Source organism: Agelaius tricolor, unplaced genomic scaffold (assembly GCF_023055355.1).
Source record: "Agelaius tricolor isolate 1412-34295 unplaced genomic scaffold, bAgeTri1.0.p SCAF_5, whole genome shotgun sequence".
NCBI classification, from domain to species: Eukaryota; Metazoa; Chordata; class Aves; order Passeriformes; family Icteridae; genus Agelaius; species Agelaius tricolor.
This window is the reverse complement of record NW_027269265.1, coordinates 51,969,385-51,993,467: the sequence shown is the minus strand read 5'-3', so window position 1 is coordinate 51,993,467 and position 24,083 is coordinate 51,969,385. Positions and strand designations below refer to the sequence as shown.

General features: G+C 40.1%; 1 protein-coding gene across 5 annotated transcripts in view; it reads right to left on the bottom strand.

Annotated features, from left to right (window-relative positions):
• ZNF143 (zinc finger protein 143) overlaps positions 1-24,026 on the bottom strand; it is a 43,337-nt gene extending 19,311 nt beyond the window's left edge. For 2 of the 5 annotated variants that reach the window (XR_011679322.1, XM_071427954.1), the window contains exons 1-8: positions 23,894-24,026; positions 11,857-11,987; positions 10,979-11,071; positions 10,439-10,522; positions 10,157-10,237; positions 9,030-9,226; positions 5,125-5,199; positions 899-1,018 (exon numbers count right to left, since the gene is read on the bottom strand). Coding sequence is in view for 4 of the 5 variants with exons in the window: in XM_071427954.1 (XP_071284055.1) it covers positions 899-1,018; positions 5,125-5,199; positions 9,030-9,226; positions 10,157-10,237; positions 10,439-10,522; positions 10,979-11,071; positions 11,857-11,980 (774 nt within the window). In the remaining variant the exon portion in view is untranslated. Of the gene's footprint in view, positions 1-898; positions 1,019-5,124; positions 5,200-9,029; positions 9,227-10,156; positions 10,238-10,438; positions 10,523-10,978; positions 11,072-11,856; positions 11,988-16,039; positions 16,184-23,893 lie in introns of all 5 variants that reach the window. The other 3 variants (XM_071427955.1, XM_071427957.1, XM_071427956.1) reach the window with 3 other exon arrangements.
• Between the last annotated feature and the right edge of the window lie 57 nt (positions 24,027-24,083).

Sequence of the window (24,083 nt, the reverse complement as noted above, 5' to 3'; positions counted from 1 at the left end):
TTATTTATCTTACTAAGATTCACGTTGAAGTGTGTGTTTATGCCAGTGATGAAAAAATCATGAAATATGGTAACAACATTTTCCCTAAAACTAAAGCTGTCTCTTTGCAAGGTGTAACTTGATCCTGCCAGTCAGTTTGGCACAAAACACTTCTGTAAATACATGCTCAGTTGCCATCGTGCACTACACTAAAGACAGGAGGTAAATATGCCCACTCAGAGCCCACTCTCTATCTGATTTTTGACTCCACTGAATGCTTCCACTAATGCTCTAATATTGCATGAAACCTCTACAGCAAGGACATCATTTTAGCAATGACTCCTAATGCCAGCCACTCACTGACTCCTGTGGTCAGAGACAAAGCAGCACTGTGAGCAGGTTACCTCATCAGCAAGGGATTGTGCCAGCCTCAGCTGGAATGTCAGCAGCCCTAGACCATTCACCATCTCAGTAATTCCTTTACTTATTTTAAAATAAGGAAGAGAATTAAGAAGTCACCATCTGTGAAAAGACATGCCATCTTTTCACTCTGAATATTAATTTTGAAGAGTCTCACTTTGTACTATGATGGTGAAATATTTCAAAACCTGGAATTTTTGCATGATCATGCATACATGTAAAGTTGATAAAACAAATGCTGGATTCCAGAATTTCTGTGACACTGCTGGTAGGAACAACCTCGCTATGCTGGCAATAGAGCAGCTGAACATGATCCCAGAACACAAATAAACTCAGGTGAGCACCACCAATTACTGTAAAATCAATCCAATAAACATCTGACAAAACAGCCTCATTGCAACTGGCTCCCTCTCAATTTCTATTACTTTTAACCACATAATCTTTCCAAAAAAAAAAATCACATTTACAAAGCAGCAATGCACATTTTACATCTCCTCACCTTAAGATGGTGAGCTGTTGTGTACAGTTTTCCACAGCCATCATAATCACAGCGAAAGGCTTTCTCTCCAGTCTGCTGAGATTTTGCTGTCACTCTTGTTCCATGTCCTTGCAAGACAATCTTAAGTGAAAGAGAAAAAAAAATTGAAAAAACCCCAACCACATACTAAAAAAAAAAACAATCAAAAGGGATCAGAGAAGTTACACATTTATTTTGCTATCAAGCCAGGGCTGATTTTGACAAGTTTCTTTTGTTTCTCTTCGCTCTGCTAGGCCATGTATTTCTGAGCCCTCAATAAATAAACTGAAAATAAATAACGGAAAACCATGATGGAAACTGTAAAACATTTACTTGTACCTAGCAAATTTAAAAGCTTGCATTAATTAGTCCAATAACAAAGACAAATTATTTTAAATATAAGCACAGTGGTAAAATGACCAAATTAGTAGACAGACAAGTCATAGGTGCTAGCTCTGTTCCTAAGGGAAATTAAGTTATAAATCAGACCACCTTCAAACATAAGTTCATGGAAAGGCCAAACAATAATTAAATATCCTTAGAATAAGCATTTTTTGAAAATGAAGTAAAGCATTTTGTACTTGGTCTGCCATGCATGTACTTTGATCAAACTAACTGGAGCATTGTGAGCTAGGTTCTACTCTCCCTTGTGGCATGACAACAGGAAAATAAACAGCACAGCTTCAGGAGGCACCTGAAACCCCTTGCACAGGCTCCTTTCTACACTGACATGCAAGAAACATGAGCAAAACCTGACATCCATACAGACAGAACACAGAGGCAGCAGCCCAAACATCAGCACTTCCACACGACTCTGGGCAAAGCAATCGAGACTCTTTTATACAGTCTGTCCTTTCAGATCACCTCCCTTTTGGTACAAATCAAATTCTACTCCAAACTGTCAAAAGAAGATTGCACAGGGTGGATGAGGAGACAATACTCTCAGCAGAAAACACTGTCAGCTGCAGCAGGTTGCTCACAGCCATATCCAAATGGGTTCTGAGTATCTCCAAGGATGGGCACTCCTGAAGTCTGCTCCCAACGTTCACATTCCCAACTAATTCTTTTGGCAACTGAGGCTCTGCAAAGTGGCTCCCTTTGCTCAGTAGCCTGCTCAGATTGCCCCTTGCCACCCCTGAGCTCCAGACTGCTCCTCCTGTGCCCTGCTGTGATGTCCTTCTGCAGATACCGAGGAGGTTAAAATTCCCCACGAGGCCGTGGGCCTGTGCACACCAGGCTTGCTCCACTTGTCTGAAGAAGGCTTCATCTTCCTCCTGATCATGGCCTTGTGGCACAGGCACCAGCTCAGCCCCCACACTGGGCTGAGCCACCTCCCACCCCACAGCTCTGTGCAGTCCTGCTGTTCCCTGTGGAAGGGCAGCTCCTGCTACCCTCTTTCCCCAGCTGGCCCTTTTAAAGAGCCTGGATCCATCACCACAGCACTTCAGGCACCTGAGCCCTCCCAGCACAGCTCCCTGCACCAGGGAGACTGCACAGCACACACCTTTATTTCCTCTTCCAGAGAAATCACACATTTCACTGCTAACACCTTTCCCACAGATTTTCCAGAGAGGATGGAATAACCTGTTACCTTCAGACTCTTTGTAAGACTAAAGGAGCAAAGTTTAATACAAAACTTTTAATCAGCTGAAATGTGCAACTCCATCACTTCAGAAACTCTCCTCTGGAACCACAGAGAAAAATAATCTGGATTGAGAACCCATTATTGGTACTATTGTTTAACCTGTGACAGCATGAATCACAGAAATCACTTCAATACTTAAGGATCATCAAGAACACACTTGGTTGAGCACCTGCACTGAAGCACTAATTATTTTTTCCTATCTATATCTCTACTACTACTTCTTTGTTGTTCCAGCATATAAAAATATGAATAAAAATATTTATATAAAATATGTATAGTTGCTAAATTCTACCATAAAGCTCAAGTATACCAAAGTTGAAAAGAAAATTAAAACAATTCTGTAATGTGCTGATATCTGCAAGGAAATAACCAGCCATAATCCTACCAACATTAAGATGGATACAAAAACTGGGGAGGAAGCACCTTTCTAATAATGTGGAACTTACTGAGAGGAACTGTGTACTTCAAATACTTTTAAACAGAATGAATAAATAAATAGAATTTTAAACCCCCTATTTTAAGAGATCACAAATGCATCCTGATCTCAGAGAGGTAACACAGGAGAAAAACAAAGATCTTGGATCAGATTTTTCCTTGGATCAGATTTTTTTTACTGCACACATAAAAGCAGAATCATATAACCAAAGTGTGTATTATGAACAGATGGGTATGACAGGTTTGAAAGGAAATAGTGAGATATCCATTTGGGCACAGAGAGTCTTTTGTTTTCCCATGTAGAAATCACAAAGAGGTTTTATGCTTTTTTTTTTCTTAGCTGAAACACCTAACTAACCACATGCAAGTCTGAGTGACTGCTTAGCAGTGTGACATCTGTTCTATTCCCTGTGGAGTTAAAAAGTTTATAAATATACACCTATTTAATTCTACATCTAAATATGAGACTATTTTAAATATTATAGATTAATACATATGAATACAGAATGAGTTCCAGGCAGGTATCTACTTAAATCAAGATATAAGAATGATTTCTATTTTTATACAGAACTGATAGCTGTGGGTCCCTTCAACTGAAGGCCAACTGTAGTCACCTTATAAGGGTCAGAATTTGAGACTAAGCCTCATTACCTTTTTCAAATATCAGATCTTGTTTTGTTTGGAACATGCAGTGCTCCACAGATTGGCACATTTCCATACTGCACATATGTTGCCATATATGTATAAGATAAAACCACATCCACATTCAGTTTGCTTTGGGGCTGAAGCCAAAATCAATATTTATGTGGATACTGATTACAAGTAATTCTGCTTAATAGGCTCTTACTTCAGGTAAAACCAACAAAGCTTTTATCTTACTCCTCCTTGAATTTTGCCTTTCATTGCAGTTGTATCCCTATTCCAAACTACAAGTGCAAACCCTCTAAATTTCTTGATTTCATTTTCTGGAACATGGTCCAATACAGTAAATAATCCAAGTATTAGTTATTCTCTCCTTCCACAGTCATGCCACACAGCCAAAAGTGAAGTGTCTGCAGCTTTAAATATTGTGGGATCTAACTTGTAAAAGATAAAAATAGAAAATTTGAGCTGTGAGAGGTGAGCCTATAATTACTCCTTTCACACATGATGTATTTTGAACTTGGAAGAAGACATTTTTCCTCCTTGTCTACTTCATTATTTCTTAAATTAAGCAAAAAGGAGAAAAGGTTTGCCCAGAGAAGCCCCATTCTCAATGCAATGACTTTTCCATTTTTGATTTTGCCACCTGAACATGTGAGGATATGGAGTTTTTAGTGTTATTTTAGTTGTATATTTGAAGCCCAGGATACATTTTTCCTTTGTCTTTTCCTTTAATGAAATACATTATAATGCCAAATACCATTCTCCTTACATAATTTTATGGATCCTAGGGAAAAAAGCTTGAGACTTAGTAAGTTGCACCTATATTTTCCATTACCCTTTGAACTTTTACATTCATCTTTTAACATTTAAAGGTTTTTACATTGCTGTGTACAAACAATATGGATCCAGAAGAAGTTGTTGAAATATTTTTCTGTTCTTTAAGCATCCTCTAGGAGCAACACTCTTAACTACTGATTCTTTATAAAACCTGCTGTAAAGGTCAGGGACCCTAACAGGGCAAGTGGAATCAAAATAAGTCATTCAAGAGAGAACAGTTCCAGACCTATGCCTGGAATGGTCTCTCCTAGATGAAATTTAAGAACTGAGACAGCATTTTTCTGCTTTAAATACTATCAAAAGTCAGCTCCTTCTCTGGAAAGAATTTCTGAAATACTTACATTCTTATTGAAGAAATACTCATGTCAGCTTGAAAAATCTTAGAAAGTCAACCTAATTTTTAATTACCTTTTAACAGGAAAACCCCCTAGACAGCAGTAAGTATTAGAAGATCTTTTACACTCTTGTGACATGATCTTGTGCAGAGTGAGATATTATAATCTATCTGTATAGTTTGAAATCTACAACTTCTGAAGGGTAGAAGCAAACCAGAGTTCATGGCTACAGGACTCCCTGTCATGCACCTTGTTGGGCAGAAAAGACAAAAGAAATAAAAATATTTAATTATTTTGTATTAAGCACATACCTGCATTTTTTTATCTTGTTCATTTTCCCCTATAATTCCTGTGCTACTAACACTGTCATTTCCATCAATAGACACCTGAAAAACAAAGTTGAAATGGGATAAACATTTACACCAGTTACTTTTATTCATCTCAGAAACAGAGGGTTACAGACAGTTCCTGGGTTTATTATTTCATAGCTCTCTAGCTCCCTCTTGGAACACGGATATCCCATAGTACCTGAACTTACACAAAAATCACCTCTTGCAGCATCTGCATTACACAACAGACCAAGTGAGCACAGCAAAGGTGTTTTGTAACAGGCTAGGAAAGACTGCAAGAACTAAGGATGTTAAATTAATAGACAAAAGTATTACAATATATCAATAAATGTAACAATACTGAGTTCTGACAAAAACCAAAAAACCCAAACATTTACTTATTTTATAATCAAGATATCTCTCTCACTCCATTAAGCAGAATGTACTTGTTCAAACATCACAACTGCTTTTTGAATCAAAATACCTAAGACAATGTGTTACATCTCAATTTGAAAAAGTCAAATAACAGCTAAGCAAGGACTTGGGTATTGCTACATAGGTTTGTTTTTAAAGACAGTCTCCAGGAGGAGAAAGGTATTGCTGTTTCCAAGGAGCTCATAAAAATATTTGAAAGACTGTTGGTGTTAATGTGAAATTTTTATTTAAATAAAAATGTAATTACCCAGTTTAAAAAAACACCCCAAACTCTCTCACAAGCATCAGCTCAAAGAACAGCATGTTACTGGTCACTATATAAAAAAATTAAAGTATACTTTGCATAGTTTTCCATCCCTAAATTGTCTCTGTACTAACCACAGGCATTCACAATAATCTCTGCCTCCATTATATTCAAGGCTGAGACTGATGCACCTAAGCCCAGTCTAAGTGATTTTATTCTTCTCTAAAGCAGCTGGGCAGGACCCCTCCCTCCCAAGAGCCACAGCAGGCCCCAGAGGTCACTGGGGTTGTGTGAAGCACCTTGCCCACAGCACCAGCCCCCAGCAGTTTGCTTGGAGACTGGCAGAACTCATCCCATGAGAGCTTTTCACACTCCCTCTCTAAATTAGACAATTTACTTTTGGGAACTTTGAGCTACAACAGTAATAAGGAAAGTGCCCAAACAGAGGTAAATTTACATTACAAAAAGATTTAAGAGAGTGTCAGAAAGCAGGTAATTTTGGGGTGTTTTTTCAGATGGAAACAATAGCTATTGTGGGACCTTCCCCCTCAGAATTTTTAAAGGAAGAGGGGAGAACCTGCACAGAAAGGAGACTTAAATTAGTTCATCCTGAACTTCCTGCTGTTGGTAGAGAGAAGAACTGCTGCCATGAAATTAGAACTTGATCAACTATTGGAAATGAATGATGCCAAGAGAACGTGTGTGCACGTGTTGAGGCATGCACAAATCCCAGTTACTGCACTCTGCCAGCAGCTGGGATGGCACAGGAGAGCAGCTTTTGGGAGGCAAGGATGTGTTGTAACCTCTTCACCATTCCATCACCTATTCTCACTTCCCTGAGAGCAATGACCTTTTCTCCTGGCTTGCTTTGGGAGGATGGTGGCACTGACTCAGCCCAAAATTACAGGACTCAAGTCTGCATGTGCTTTGCATGTTGGAAAGTGGTACTTTCCTGTCTCAAGGAGAAGAGAGGGACAATGAAAAATGTTCACATTCCACCACTTCCAGTGAGCTTCTGGGGAGTCTGCTTGGGCCTCTTTGTATGAACTCTCTTATATTCTACACTGATCTTGGGCACCCCACTGATCTTTCTGTTTCTGCCTGTTGCATAGGACAGGGAAACGAAGAACCACCACTCTCCAAATTCACCTTTTTTTTCTTTGCCCTTTAAATTTCAAAAAGAAAGCCTTAAAAGAACCAAACAAAAAAAGACACCCAACTTTAAACTTCTCTTTTGCAGTATTGTAAGAATTCTGGAAGGATTCCAGGGCAGATCTTTGAGCTCCTCCTAAAATAATCTCCTTTATGCTAAAGAAAGATTTAGTCTGCCTTCAAATAAAAACACAAGGGCACCTACATTGAGTCAAAGTAAAGGCCATACCACTGCACCATTTCAGGTCCACCAGCAGCCAGCAGCAGATGCTGGAGAACACTAAACAAACAGGCCAAGCATGAAGTGATGGATTCCCCATAATCTTCTGCCAACCTCCAAGCAATTTGTGGTTTATGAACTTCCCGAACCAGAAGTCACGTGTTTCTACCAAATAGCCATGGATACATTTTTCTTCCATGAATTTATCTAATTACTCCTTGAATCCAAGGACATATTAGTGTCCACAATATCCTACAAGCAGGGCAGTGCTTAACTTTGAGCTGTCTGAAACAGCACCTTCCTTCTTCTTGAACCCATCACATGTGAGTTTCACCTGATGTTTCCCAGTTCTGAAACTGGTGCAGCCAATGACAAATCACTACTCTTTTTTGGGCTACCTAAAATTTTATAAAAACCTATCATATACTTACCATGTGTATTTCATTTCTTCCTGTACCTTTCTCAAGGTGTCTGAAATACCAGCTGTGAAAACTGTACCTTGCCTCCCTATGAAGAGTGCATGGACATGGAAGAATCACAAAACTACATTTCTTCTTTTAAGAGAGATCCAGGGTTCTGACCACTGAGCTGATATTTGGTTTTGTACCCAAAAAACCCCATAAACCAAATGTAGTGCTTGGAAACTCACTTCTACTGACTGTCCCCTTAAGGGTCCAGCAGTACCATTCAGAATAAGGTTCTGAGATGAAAGCTTAAAGAAAACAATTTTTCCTAGACAAACACTCAAGTGCACTACAGGAAACAAATTCACATTACAGAATTAAAAAACCCATATTGAGTTAAATAGGACAAAAATGCAAATTTATTTGCATATCTTCTGTTTCTTTTTCACCTTCTCAAAACAGATATGTATCAGAAATTATGATTAATATAGATGCCAGTTAAGAAGGGAAAAGTTGTGATTGATTTAATCTAAATGAAATAGTACCTGTGGAATGTATAAAAGTTTGTGATTACAGCTCAACTAACATTGAATTACCTTTTATTTCATGAAATGTTAAATCACAGCACAATTTGACTGCCTGCCTTAGGATCTCTCAATTCTAACAGAAGCATAATGAAAAGAATAGTGAATAAGCTATTTAATTATCCTAACTGGCCTCCCAAATTTTGACAACTCTCTGTGACATTAAAAGGACAGACTTTAAAATATATTCTGCTCTTTTTCCAGAGCAATACAAGCCCTGATGGCAATTACCTGGGTGCTGGGACACAGCTTAACTACAGAGTCATGGAAGTTGCATCACCCATTACCATACTTACATCATGCTTTACAGAGCCCAGGAAAGTGAACAACATGAATTTTGTGCATCCTACTGCATTTTTACTATTGAAAATAGAGATCAAAGAAGTTTTTTTCTGAACTGATTGTCTTTTCTACACTTCACACCATGTGCTGCCCTTGCTCAGTACCCCAGGCCATACTCTTCCCATTCAGGAAAAAAATTAATCCAGCAATAGTGCCTGAACAAGAATAATTCAACTTTGTCCTTCTTTGCGAACAGTGTCCTTCCAAGAGACTCCTTTGCAATGCTATAGGATAGAGGAGATTTTAATTTGGCTGTCTAAAGGGCTTTCTAAATCCTACTCCAGTTCAGTGTTCAATCTTTTCCCCTTTTTATGCAACACTAGGCACCAGAGCTGCTCATGACAGTGAAGCACTGTCATGACAATTTGGTGAGCTCTCTTCTAGGAGTCTGAGACTCTCCCGGCTACAATTTAATTTCTTAAACAACAACTGGATTGTGCTGCCAGGTATGTTGTGCTGTACATTTTTTTAAGACATGGTGGCTAGTGAAATGCCTTGCAGAGTACCTTGGCTGCATATTGCTCCAAAGCACTGATGGTGTCAGGGTCGATGGCAGCATCTCCTGTGTGCAGTCCTGCCACTGTGCCATCGGCCTGGATGGCCAGAATGGTGTCTGACTGTGGCATCTGCACCGTGTGGTGGATGTAGGCTGTGGTTCCATCCTCCAGCTGCACAGCCTGCAGGGCACTCTGGTCATAACTGTCTGAGGAATGATATTGCACAGTGTTAGGATTCTGAAAGGAGCAGCAGTGTGCTACATGAGAAACTACTGCTCTCCAGGAGGTGTCTCCTGAAGTCATAGACACATATGAAATATATGGGAAATAGAACCACTAGTTTATAAGAAATATAAACACTTAAAATAATACTATGAATAACACAGGAATTTGTTTTCAGGACAATACCTCCTAGAGTTTTATTTCTACACTTGAAAAAGTTCCAAAAAATTTATATTGATCTAGTTTTATTTATAAAGGAAATCAGGAACACAAATATACCTTCCATTTCAAATCCACCTATAATAAAATGAAAATAATATAACAGATCTACTGATACCATTACTTCAGATTTTAGAATTCCCAGATGTCACATTTTAAGAAGAGAATCATGCAAATGTGCAAAAGAACCACAAAATATATGACAACTTTTAACAAAAAAAATCTATATTACATTCTTTCCTCTTACTATTGTTGTTTGTAAAATGTAATTGTCACACTGGTTTAAGCAGTCTTAAAATATATACTTGATCACTTTTTCTAGAGAAGTGGTACTGTTTCCAAGACTAGTGTAATCATCTTCATTTCAGAAACATATGTTATCTGGAATAACTACATTTGCATTCTTGACTGTCAGCTGTCACATTTTCTGCCCTACTACCTAAAGGGATAAACTCACTTTAATGTGACCCTGGGCTAAATAAACAGTGAAACACACTGGGTTTGATTTCATTTAAACTGTTATACGAGGCCCAAGAACTGAAACAGTCATTTCAACAATTTTCGGATGTCAAAGCAACAAGTAATTCGCGCTGTGAATCCCATTAAGATGCTAATTTTTAGAGGGTATCCTGTTAAACACTGCTGAAGTTCTGTGGAACACTGAGGTGACAAATGCCACTTGCCAGAGCAGTTACCTTTTGAGGTGTGATGAATAAATGCTGTGGTTCCATCTTCCAGCTGAACCGCCTGCCCATCTTCCAGACGCAGGCTCTCCCCTGCACAGGAGAACAATTACAGCAAGACTTCAGAGAATGCTTAGATGGAAAGATCAAACACTGAATAGCCAGGATTACAAAATACCTAAGATCCCTTCATGGATCCCATCAAGCTATTTATCATGACTGTTAATTACTTAGGAGCAATATTTATCAGGAATACATTATTTTACAACATATTTCTTGTATTATTGCACTCACTGCTTTTAGGCATAGGTACATGTTGAACATAGGCAGCAGAACCATCTTCTAATTGAATCACTTGGCCATCCATTAATTTACCATCTGAAACACAATGAATATTTTTAAGAATTCTAATTGTGTAACACATCACAGTTTTAATACACAGTTGATACTTTCTAGATTAACATATAAATAAAGTATTAACAAGAAATAATGTTTGGTAAATAGAAAGCACAGTGTTACTGTAGAGAGCTTTTAAAATTCTGGGATGAAAAAAACAGAAAAGGTCTGCTGTCCTATCTGTTAGGCAGAATGTTGATATCTGGGTTTGAACCATAAAGATCTCTTCACTTTTGTTTGACTCATGTTCTGAACTTCATTTTTGCATCTTATTAGTGGCAAAACAAAAACATTTATTTTATAGCATTACCATAATTTCCCACTGGAATTGGAACTTCAGAAACACTGTACAGATTTTGAATGATTTTACAATGCAAAGAGAGGGTTAGCAAGGGGAATACCACTTGAGTAGCCATCAGTTGGCAGTGCTCTGCCTACCTTTAGAATTGTGCTGGATGTAAGCAGTGGAGCCATCAGCCAGGGTAACTGCTTGCAAACTTACACCTTCCATGTTTTCCAAGTTGTCACCATCTAGCAGGGAAAAAAGTTCACCTTCACTTCAACCAGCATGGAACCCTAGAAATCTCAGCTGAAAGACCTCCATAAATTGTGACATCCCCTCAAAGCACACTGGTTTGACAAATAAGAAGAGTAAGTAATTCTTACTTGCTTTCTGCTTTCTAAGCCTGGGACATGTACTAGGGTCATATATTCTAGATTTTGCTTTGTAAACATGACAGCTAAATGTTATTTTCCTTAACTAAAAAAAAATACAATGTTACTGAATAAAGAGCTACACAGCTGAGGTTTTAGGAGAACTATGAATTAAATCATCAGAGCCAAGAGTGAAATAATGACACACATACTCTATTGAAAATTTTGTTTTGTACAAACTACTTGTCATTAATACACACCAAGCTATTTAGATTAAAATGCACATTTAGGAGAGAGTTTGTAATCATGTAAAATCATAACAAAGCTGTTAGGAAACATCAAGTTTAAGCCAATTTCAAGTCAATCTATTTTAAAACTCAACTTGCTTAATGCATACTTAGATATCAACTGAATTAACAAAGTATAAAACAGTAAGACTATACAGAGAATAAAGTCAGATTGTATATTTCATATATTTTTGGCACATTTGCACTTCTATTATCTTAATTAAAAAGTAATTTCCATCTAGAATTAAATTAGTGAATTTAATCAATCTCAGTTAACTGTTTTCTGTTGGACTTTTAATTCAGAATAAACAACATGAATAGTGTTTTATCTGAGTTTCAAAGAGGAAAGACATAATAATGTAGAGCTATTTTAACCTGAAGGGTCACCTTGCACAGCTACAGCTTCTGTTAGACACAGAGTCACGTGCTGGGCCTCCATTCCTCCTCCAGAAAATTCCGTCATTCCCTGAGAGTCTCGATTGATCTGAGCTAATAACATTGTCTACCTAGAAAGAAAGGATTCAAAAAACAGAACACTGAAATACAGAGCCATCAGCCCAGCTCAATGGGATTTTTATGCAGCTGCTACAAATATTTTATGTTATGTTTTGCATAAAATAGATGCAAAAAATGATTGATTTATTGAAAATACTTTGGAGGAATAAGAGTTATCTGAAATAGATAAGTATTTTACTTTATGTAAGAATTAACTTAGATATTAAGGACTTCAGGCAGGACTTTATATAAGTAAGTGCATCAACCACATTTAAATTTCAGTTAAATATAAATGATTTAACCAATGTACAAAGACCAATGGTGGTAATGACAGTACAGATAATGACACCTATTTGTCCCCAGAATTGAAATAAAGCTGACAATTCACCCATAGTCACCCATGACAACAGCAGGGCTTTATCTGTATAAATCAAAGATCTCTCCAGTGCCAGTAAGAGGTTTAAAAACACCAACACACTGCAAAAGTCTAACTGAACAATTCAACTATTTCCCTCGATTTTTCCAGAAAGGTTTCTGTTTAAACAAAAACAAAACAATCTGTCCTTTAAAATAATGAAGTATCCCATGATAAAATTTGTTAATTAGACAAAAGGCCAGTGATCAGGGAGTGACTGCTGTACCTCACAGAACCAGACAGATCCATCCCTTTGCATACTCACATTTTTACCAGGCATGTTTTACTATGGGAGATCACATCACAGCTTTTAATCCTAGTGTGGTTCCATGACCTGCTGGTTTATAATTCAAGGCTGAGAAGAATAATCTAGGGGGTTTCATTTATTTATTATTATCTTTATAAATATATTTACCTATTTTTACCTCTACAGTCCAGAAATCTGCTCTTGAATAAGCAATTAATCAATAGTCTCAAAAACCACTGGGAAAATTGTACTTTTCTCAAAACTAAGGAATAAGGAGCACAAAATTAGTCCATGTAGATACTCCAGTATGCCTACAGTATTTAAAAAGTTGCCACACTAATTTAGTAGTTGACAATTACACAAGCAGTATTTTCCAAGTACATCCAAGTGTATACACAATACTTTGTATACACTTGGATGTATACATCAAATACTTGTTCCTAGAGCTGCAGGCTCAGTTTCTTATTTCCAGTTAAAGGAACAGACACAGCTGAACAAAGGAAGTGGAAAGCAAGGGTACCTTTGGGAAAGTTTTAAACCTCCTGCCTTTTTCATATGTCACATTGAAAATCATACCAAAAAACCCAAAACATTACTAATGATCAGTACATAATTCTGTAAGAAAATGCCTTCCAAGATTAATGTCCTCATAATTTCTCTCTGGAACATTAAGGAAACTAAAATACTGGCTTGGAATAAGGAATTTGAACCTCGAACAACTGGCATCAAAAAGATATAATTAAGAGAGAAACCAAAATATAATTCAAAATGGGTGTGAGGGTATTTTTTTTAGAATCCAAGAGAAGATGGGTAATTCTTCCCAACATCCTTTTCAGGAAAAGAAGCTTTTACAGAAAATGAGGCCTCTGAAAGAGATGCAATACACACAAAAAGGAGAAGCCACCCAGACTAAATTGCATTTATATAGATGTCTCTAAAGAAAATGAAATAGGAAAATTTTTTGGATACTGTAATCTAACAGACAAGGAACTGTATGAGGATATAGGAGAGCCTGAGTTCAACCTCTTGCTCTGCCAGGTCCATGACTGTGAATTTGGAAAAGTAACTTCTTTTCCTACCACTCATTTATAATCTCCCCACCTCAAAACAGGCAGTAAACTTTCACTTAGGAAGCAGTTTGCTCACAAACCAAAAATCAATCATGATGTAGCTACAGAGTCAGCCCAAGCAGGCACAGAAGCAAAGCAGCCCAGCATTCATGTACTATGCAGAAAACTGTTAAGTTTAAAAAACCCCAACAAATAAGATCAGAAAACTGCAGTTTAAAAAAAACCACAACAAAACAAAATAAAACAAAGCCAAACAAACCACCACCAACAAATCTAGCAACAAAAGGACTTTTATCCAGCCAGTCTGCAAGGGCTGCTATTCTGGAGGTCCTACTAGCTTGTAGCAAGTTAAATGAACTATTTCTGGTATTATATGCTAGTGGTACCCAGAGGCTGGCTGTGCTCTGACTGCTAACAGAGGTCTGTATTGGCAGCATTTTCCATGCACTCAGTTTTCAGGACACCTCATGGAAGCAGGCTGCAAAACAGCTACACCATTGCACCCAGCAGAGGAGAAAGGCTTCACAACCACAGGTGCTCACTGGAACTAGAGTGAAACAATTCCAGCAGATTGCACCTCAAAGGCCTTTCAACTCAAGGGTCTACTGGAGGAGAACTCCCTCTCTTAGACCCCCAGCACCTTTAGTATCACCTCCCTTCCTTCAGGACTCATGGCTCTGCTCCCACCCTTGGGCAGCAGCGAGGGAGCCAGTCCATGCAGACAGCTGCAGAATTCTGAGTCTAAGCAGAACTAATGGCTTAAGGGGTGAGTAGCTACTTTGGAAGGAAAACAAATCTAATGCCAGATATATTCAAGTGCTGCAGGAGCAATAGTTTTTGTTTAAATTGTTTCACAGTGTTTGTTACTGTAGCGTGGCTATCAACTCACACACACTGAAAACAGCTGAAGGGAGCTGCTGCACACACAATGGCTACAACTTTCCTCTGTTCCACAGGATCTGGACAATCATACAACCTCACACAAGAACTCAGCAGCAATGCAGCCTGTTCCTCCCAATTCCAGCTCCTTTCAATGGTCACTTCCAACACACCCTTTTCTCAATCCTCTGTCCTTCCACAGTTCCTTATCCCCAGCTCCATTCCTTCTCCTATCATGATACCATATTTCCAGAACATGACTCTTCCCAGCTATGATCCCATCCTTCTTGTCAGAATAATATCAAATACTTTCATGCCCACACCAACTCCTTCTGCAACCAGTCTCCAAATCTTCTCTTGCTGCTGCTCTGTTCTATGACCCCCTCACACCACTGAATATGCCCTTCCTTCCTCTCTGTGTCACCAGCTCATGTTCAGACCCATCATTCCCAAGAGGCTGGAGTATTGGGGTCCCCCCAACACCAGCCCCAGCATTGACTCCCTCTGCAGGGACACAGCAGCTTTGTTCTGACACTGCTGTGCAGGGAGGAGAGCCCTCTGCCAAAAGTGGCTGAGATGTGCTGCCCCCTTCCAGGCTCTCCTCTTCCTCCCCACTGGAGAACACTGACCAGCCAGACAGGGCAGGACAGATGCAGGAAGGACAGATGCAGGAAGGACAGATGCAGAGCTGCCTGTGCTGCAGAGAAAAGGGTCAATCTGTCAGAGGTAATGATGCCACAGTATCACTTGCTGAGGGTAGTCAAATACAGGAACAAATTGCCAAGCCAGTTAAGGACTCTCCATCCTTGTAAAGGTTCAAAGCACCTTGACACAGCCCTGAGCAACCTGGGCAAACGAGACTTGCTTTGATCAAGCCTGAGCCAGATAAATTTCTGAAAGTCCTTCTAACTTCACCTGCTCTCTGGTAATCATTTCAATCATGCATACATCTACAACAGCATCACCTTGCTGTTCATGTACATCCACCCTGCAAAATCTACTCTCCTAACATTTTATAATTTGCTTTGCTTTTTCAAAACCAGTTGGTTTTCATCAAACTCAAATCTCTTCCTTGCCTCCACTTCAGTCACTCTCTTGAGTTTCCATCAAGTTTGTCTCCATCATTTTTTTCAATCTGAATCTCACCAGCTTCTTTCCCTGATTCATCATTGCTTTTATTCCCCTGCCTTTGCATCAGTTAGCTTTTTTCTTTAAATCTCCTGTCTGCCAGGAGTTCTGTCAATAAAAATCTAGCAGAGATTTCCTTTACCCACTTCAAATATTGCTCATTAGTTAAAGGCAGCTGAAAGTAACCATTTTTAGGAAAAGCCAGGAACCCTGGGGCGGAGCCTACATAGCAGCTCGGCAAAGATTGACACACATGGAGTCTGCTTCATCTCAGGAGCTGTCTTGCAGAAAAGACAAGTCCAAGCTCAGTCACCAAGTACTCACTGAAGTGAAAACTTGAGAGTTGACTTTGTGAACTCTTGCAAATCTTCACAGATCACAGGCAAGCTGCAACTGTCAATTTCCAAAGGCACATCAGTGACGATATCTGGGCAGACTTGCACAAGGACACGAACGTATCCTGCATTCCTGAAATGATTAGTCACCAAAACATATCTATGGTATCCATGCAGAGAAAATCTTACCATTCTTTTAGATGGTTCAAACACTTCGCACAAAAAATCAGCCTGAGGCAAAAAAATTTGGCAGAAAATCTCAGAACTGAAGAGTGTGTCCAACCACAGGCAGCCACCCCCTCTCTAGCACTGATCCATCCCTTCAACAGCATCCAGCAGGACAGAGAGGTGCAAGCTCTTATTAAAGAAAAAAAAAACCAAACCAAAAACAAGCCACCACCCCCTGCAAATTATCTGAACAGAAAAAAAAAAATAGGCACACATTAAATTCTCAACTTGGAAACCAAAGGAATGTGAGGGAGGGAAAGGATGGTTAAAAACAAAAAATTTTTTTCATGAAGTTGCCTATCTACAGAGCACCTCCTGTAATTTTTCCTCCACCAACACTCAAACAAATAGAATTTTCTGGGTGCTATCACTTGTTTTGGAGAAAAGATGCAACGTTAGAAGAAAGGTTTTTATGTAAACTCAATGTAGCAACTGGAAACAGGAATCTCCACTAAAAAATAGGAATCAGCAACAAAAAAACAGCAGGTGGGATTCAGGCAACTGTAAAGCAAGGGGAGAGCTGGCAGAGGGCATGGCTGCTCTGCAGCAGAAAGGGGGTTTGGGGCACTTGGGAACTCCAGAAGCTGAGAGGAGAGCCCAGTGTGGCTGGAAAAAAGCAGAAATTCGCAATTTAAAGAATAACTGTACCACTGTATTGCTAGACAAAGGAAAAATCCTGCAGAGACAGTAGCAGAAACTCCTTAGAGAGACAAAGATGATGCTTAATGGGAAGAGGATGATCAATGGGAAATAGAATAAAGTTTGTAATAGCAGGCATGGAAGAAAATTTACTGTTACTAAATACAAACTTAAAATGTGCAAACAAACTGGGAAAGAATGACAGGAAAAAAGCAACCTTATGCTTGTTCACTCCCCTCATGCAGACAGCACTGAGAAGTTTGAAATAATATGCATTTATTTCAGTTGAAAGGAAACATCACTTTTATTTTAATACACTTCTAAATAATGTACAAAACCATTGTAACTTTATAAAATATAAAAACAGCAAATAAAAACCAATCAAGAAGGGTAATATGGCAAATAATACATAGCCTCACAATAGTGAAACTTTTATTTAAGAATTTTAGAAACTGTATTCCCATGTTTGACACAGCTGGATCCCAAAAATCAATTCAAGTATGTCCACAGTGTAACAGTATGAAGATTTTTCTGAATTAATACTGCCTACCTTAGGGTCCTTCTCAACTGATATGATTGCAAATATCAGTAATTTCACAAAACTAGTCTGAGCAATGTATGTTAATTATAGGTACTATTTTTCAGTTTTCAATCTGGTTAAATACATTTCAATTGATAATTCATATGAGTCTCAGTGCAAAAAATAAGTCTGACAGACTGGAAAACTGACTGTTCCACACAAAGTTCTTCCAGGCAACCCAAGAAGACTTTTAGCATTTCTTCCCCCACTAATTACATAAAGTCATTTGTCATCTTTAAGCTCAGAAATAGACACAGGAGAACTAAGACTCTTTTAACAACCTTACCTCTGCTCCCCTACGTAGCTGCATGGTAATATTTTCCAGTATTAAGCAGAAATCTCTAACAGGGTCAGAAATTTAATCTAGATCCTGTGGGTGCTTTGATCAAACACTTCAGGAGACATGGATTTCCTTCTTCATCAACAGCCCTTACCTTTCCCAGGATTTACTGCACTGAAAAATTGGGGTTTATGCTGTTGTCAATTAGATTGACTTTCAGTAAGGGTAACAACTTCTTAATTGCTATGTGCTTTCTCACATAATCTCAATTTCTTTCACTGTATTTTCTCCAGTCTCTTATAAAGGCAAAACATAATTAAACAGCAATTTCCACAGTATAAAATGAAAACAAGGCTGAAATACAGAATATAAACCTCTCTTACAGAATCTGGTAACATCAGCTGGATTCAGATAATTTCATAGCAAATCACACAATCAATTTCCTACATGGTAAAGAAGTGTTGTGAATAATAAATAACAGTCCCTAAGTCTGGTCCTGCAGAAAAACCCGACCAAGAGTGAGAGCACTGTCAACTGCACAAGCACAACATACACACCCTGAAGCAGTCAAACTTAAGGCTCCTTTTTATTCTTTTTACAGTATTTCAGTGTTTCTGTTCCACAAGAGATACACCCTAATAATAATACAGTTCAAGACTAATTCACTGCCACAGTGTTTGGTATTTCTTCAGAAATGAAAAATAAATGCAGGACCAAATTTATCATTACCTTAACCACACATCAGTCTGACTTAAGTGTGAGCTGTGGGAACTACATTTAGCATGACAAAATTACTTCATGTTCCAGCAGTCTTTTTCCCCCCAAAAGTCATTTCTGTACAGTTTATAGAGCAAATGCTATCTACAAATTGTGACCGTTAAAAGTATTGTCTGATCTCAGTGCTTGCATTTTATAGAAATTTAAGAAAAAATTGGATTAACCAATGCAAATAAAGAATATTTACAAATCCTTACTCTAACTAATGAGATTATGTGTGTGTGTTTTCACTCTGTGGGAATGTGAAGGTTGCTATTATTTTTGAAGGTATGGCATTTAAACACAGGAAGATTTAGAAAGTCACCCACCAACAAGTCCTACACATGTGAGAACACTCAGGCTGATCCCAAATATGACTTCAACCTTCACACATTTCTTGAATATATTAGAGAAGAAATTACTGGTTAATGAAAGGAGGCCAGAGTAGTTCCATCAGCACTGAGCTGTCAGCAGTGCTGACAGAAGCTGAACTCCTGCAGCTCTGGCACAAGCAGCTCACAGCAAACACCCAATTCCACGACCACATCTGCCCTGGGTGCACCATTCCAGCAGCATGGCTTCCTGAGCCAGAGGTTTGAAACAGATCTGGGAGCTGCCAACAGAGCCAATTCCAAAAATCCTGCATGGAAGCTGACAAGCAATTGAGACCCATGCAGCGCTGTTTGCAGAAGTACAGACACCAGGGTTCCCAACCTTTTATATTAATTAAGTACAAAAAACCATATTAATGCAGCTGGTCAATGAGCAACATGCTAATGACTCGGTTATTATTATTATTAGCTGTAGTAGTACACAGCAGCAGCAGTTTGGCTTGAGGAAGAGCCACCCATATAATCTGTCCCAAACACCAGATTCCAGCAGGCCTGAAACACCCGTGTATCATGAGGAATGCTGGGCTGTGTGCATGGAATGCCTTGCAGACCTACTGCAAATGCAACAGCAGAACTCACCTACCCAAACTGCCCATCAAGTTTCTCTCGATGCAGGTGGTGTTTCTTGTTCATTTCTTCTCTCCTGACCAAACTTGTACTATCAGTGCTCAGACACACCTTCCTTTCTAAAGAACCTCAAACCCATTTCTTTATTGCAGACTGACTGGTAATAAATTACTTGTGTTTTAATAGTAAAAAACGGTTTGGGTAACTAATCATAACATGCACGCTCAGAAAAAAAGCTGAACGGCAGGTGAGCTGATTTTCTGAAAAAACTTAGAACATGATCAACAAAGATGAAAAAAACCCAAACCTAAAGTAATTTTACAGCACATGTTAATGAGATAAAGCATTTAATTCCAAATTGATTTTCACCCTGGAAGTATAAAGAGAAACAGATTTAACACACCTGATAGATGAATGAGTGTGTTTTTAAAACTACAGGTTCTTGTTTGGTTTGTTTTTACCATCAAGTGTATATATAGCTAAAACACATATGCAGAAGGTATCCAGCCGATGCATGTCACAACTGCATCTCAGTCACTCCTAGAAATGAGCAGTGATGCCCATTTACACTAAAATATATATACAGTTAACTCCTGAAACACTTCATGGGGCTACTTATCCCTTAAATCATAAAACCTCCAGTTATATCGGTGTTTTAAATAAAACCGGGAACACCTGGTGAGTAGATGTACAGTTAAGGGCTAAAAATCTGAAAGAAACTGAGACCTACTATTTCTATTGTTGTTTTACTTCCAAGCCAAACAGACTAACTTTTTAACTATCAAGCAATCACAAAAGTCTCTTATTTACATCACCAAAACAAATGAATCCTGGCCATGCCCTTTCAAACCCTACAAATCCACTGAGACTGCCAACAAAGAGAGGAATTTTGAGTGGGTAGTTTTGTGTGGCTATGAGTTAATTAGCAATCTGGTAAGTGCATTACAGATGTATCAGCATTAGCCATGACAGTTAATGGCAGTGCTTTAGCACAGGCTTGTATTTCAGGAGCTAAAGGGACAGCCTGCTGGATTGCCAAAGCCAGATTACAAACAGAACTTGAAACGCAGTACATTGAAATACATCCTACAAAACTCTGTGCAGCACCATGTTAGCTATGTACGAATACACTTAAAATATGAGCAAACCAACTAACTTGCAAATACAGACCCATCTTCCAATTCTAATCTGTCATCAGAAATCACGTCCAAGAGTATTAAGCATGTAACACAATTTTCTGCTCAAGTGTGTACAGAGGGAAACATTCTGCAGACAGTAAAATACAGACTGAGGTAAGCCTTACATAGTTTTAAGGGTAACTCTGATGTCAACCTTGAAAATTGCAAAACCTGCCAGAACTGTAAATTCCCTTTGAAACTGAAAATTTCATTTATTTAACAAGTGTTATCTTGGTGGAGCAAAGTACAATCCCACTATACAATTAATTAAAAACCAGCCACGTAGGCCAGAACATTTTAGCAGACTAAGTCATGGGAAGCATCTGCTAATTTAGTCCAATTTGGTTTGGAGTAACTGATCAATGATCCCTGGGGCACAGAGGGGGAGAAGCAAAATCATATTCCCTTCAGTAAATACAACTAAGATGAAGTTACACTGAGGTACAAACAAAATCCCATATACCCCAGAGTGCCGAGATGGGTCCCCAGGCTTCCTTTTCCTCCTGCCTAGCAATGGTGTCCATGGGGAGACACCAGGCGCAGATCGCTCTCTCCAGGCTCAGAACAAGAGCCGCGCACACCTCAAGTTACAGGAATTTGCACTTCAGAGCTGAACTCCTGGGTTCAAGGAGAGGATCCATCGGTTCGGATCGTTGTGTATCTCAGGGATCCATAAGCTAAGCAGAAACTTTCCTCCCATCTTTTGGGATCTTTTTTTGTTACAAGCCACAGGAACTGACTACCCAATTCACTCTGTCCTTACCAGGTGCGCTGATCTCCTCGCAGAGGAGATAAAAACCCAAGCTGTCCCCAGTTAATGCTGAGCGAAAAGCACTGCTGGTTGGTGAGCTGCAGAAATGTGGCAGCAACACAGGGAAAAAGTCAGCGAGCAGCAAGGCAAGGCTGGCCTGGGTGCTGTGCTGGGAACACACATGGCAGAGGAGGAACAGGACCCGTCACGGGATGGCCAAGGAAGCAGGGACAAGCCACAATGCAGACAGGAAAAGAGTAACTACGAGAGCACCAAGATGGGCCCCACCCTCCTCATGAATATTTGCATTCTAGCCATTGTAAGGCCTGGAACTGGAAGAATTGCCCTGATTATCTGCGTTTGGAGAAACCTATCCAAATTATTCCAAGCCTTTTGGAAGACAATTCGCCTCACAGGTGCCTGCTAACGACTCCCCCAAACGCAATAGTGCTTCTCAAGGACTCCACCTACGCTGAGCATGTGTTAACGCCAAACTCTTCAGGTGAAGATCACATGCAACAGCAAGGGAAGACCAACATCCCCTAGGGCAAATGAAGCCATCCTGACCACACTAAAGCCGAGGAGCCCTCGTCCTTATTATCCCCGTACCCATCCCACAGGGGTAGCTGCAGGGAAACAGCCAGCGCTTGGAGCTGGCCACTGCTCAAACTCCTGGCAAGTCCCTTCTCCTGGACGGCACAGATCAGCACAACGTCCACTGAACTGAAGCAGCACACAACTGGAGACACTCTAAAGAAAAAACTAATTTACAGCCTAATTTTGGCACCTCTTACCAGGGATTATTCATCACTTGACTATCTGTGCCTGTCTCCTGAGAAAAGCATTAAAAGCTACACAAGAATGAAGACAGAGGGAAGTCAGTGTGACGTCCTACCTCAAGTTCTTTTACACTAATATAAAACAAAATTACTCTTCCTCAGATAGGGTAGTACAAATGAAATATTAATTACGACGAGAATAGTTTAAATAAATTATTAAATCAATTTGAAATACACTTCTCAAAACTCTTTCAAAATGTTTATTTTTACATCTCATTTAAGCTGCAATCCATCACCAAAGCAATCATCTATTATTTGACCACATATTCCTGAGGTTCCTTTTCTGCAGTGATACAGACAAATCGCTTTTGACACAAACACAGCTTGAAAGCTCAAGGCATTAATGCAAAATACAAGGAAAAGAGCCATGAAAACACGCTACACCGTATTCTGCCATTCTAAAGCCGTATGGCAAACGCACAAAGCTAACTATCTATCATGTGTATGTTAAAAACCTGATAGTTAAGCATAATCTAATTTAATTTTTCAGGAACCTAGAAGTTACAACAGAAATATCTGGTATATAGTCTGCAAAGACAGCTGATGGACAATATATGATGAACACTCTCGATAAAACAAGAAGAAATGTTTGAATGACTGGAAGGTTGCAGTTCCTATATCACTGGACTAGAAATAACATTCCTTACAAATACTGATTATCACTCTGCATATGATAGCAAATGCAATTCTCTAATAGTTCAAAATGAGACCTTAAAAAATTTAAAACTTTAACAGAGCTGCTCAACCTAGCCTTGTTTTAACAGAAAACTTAAACTTGCACGGGAGTCACGTTATTTTTTCTGGGTGAAAAAGCACCACAAATAAAGTCTTATCAGAAAACAAAATAAAAATCTTTGCGTTATTGCAGGCCATTATTATAGAGGAGCAGCTTCTCTTTATCCCGTTTTGTTATAAGTTCTAGAGAAAAAAAAAAAGATGACGGGAGCAATAGGAAAAAAAAAAAAAAGAAAAAAAAAAGGTTAAGATGCTTTTGCATTGTGGCGAGGTGATGCAGTAGAGCAGCAGGGTTAGAGGAGGCCGGCGGTGCCAGGAGCTTTCCCGTGAGAGCGCGGCCAGGCCGCGCCGCAGCCCCGCGGCTCGGGCGGGCACAGCGGATTCGCCGCCGGAGCCTGCGCGGGCCCGGCCAGGGCTGCTAATGCCGCTCGGCGGCCGACAGCATGGAAATACCACCTTCGGAAAATAATAGCAACAAAAAACCTGTATCTAAAAATAGGGAAAAAAAAAAAAAAAAAACCAAAAAACCAAACAACGGGGAAAAGGCAAAAATTGATGAGCCCCCCCGATTTAGGCAGGGCGGGCGGGGGGCCCGGAGCGCCCCGGCCCGCGCACCCCTGGCCCCCCGCCCGTGACGCAGCGCCGAGCGGGCCCGAGGGGGCGGCCCGGGGGACCCCCGCGGCCCGGCGGGCGGGGAGGGGCCGGGCGGGCCCCGCGGAGCGGAGCGGCTTTATCGCCGCGGCACTGCCGCTCGGCTCGGTGCAGCCCGCGCCCCACTGCCCCTGCCCGCCTCCCCGAGCACCGCCGGCGGCCGCGGCGGCCGCGGCGCGGCGGCCCCGTCCGGAGATGGCGGAGGGAGCATAAGGCACACTGGGTAAAAGCACATTTATATACGAACCTCGCCGAGAAATTTTCCAACAATTCCTCCGTCCGACCACCATGCACCAGGACAGGAAACGGCCGCTCGGCGCCGCCCGCCCGCCCGGCACCGCCCCGCGCCCCGCGGGCGGGGCCCGGCAGCTCGGGCTCCGCCGCTCCCATTGGCCGCACCGCGCGCGCCGCCGCCGCCGCCACCCGCCATTGGCCGC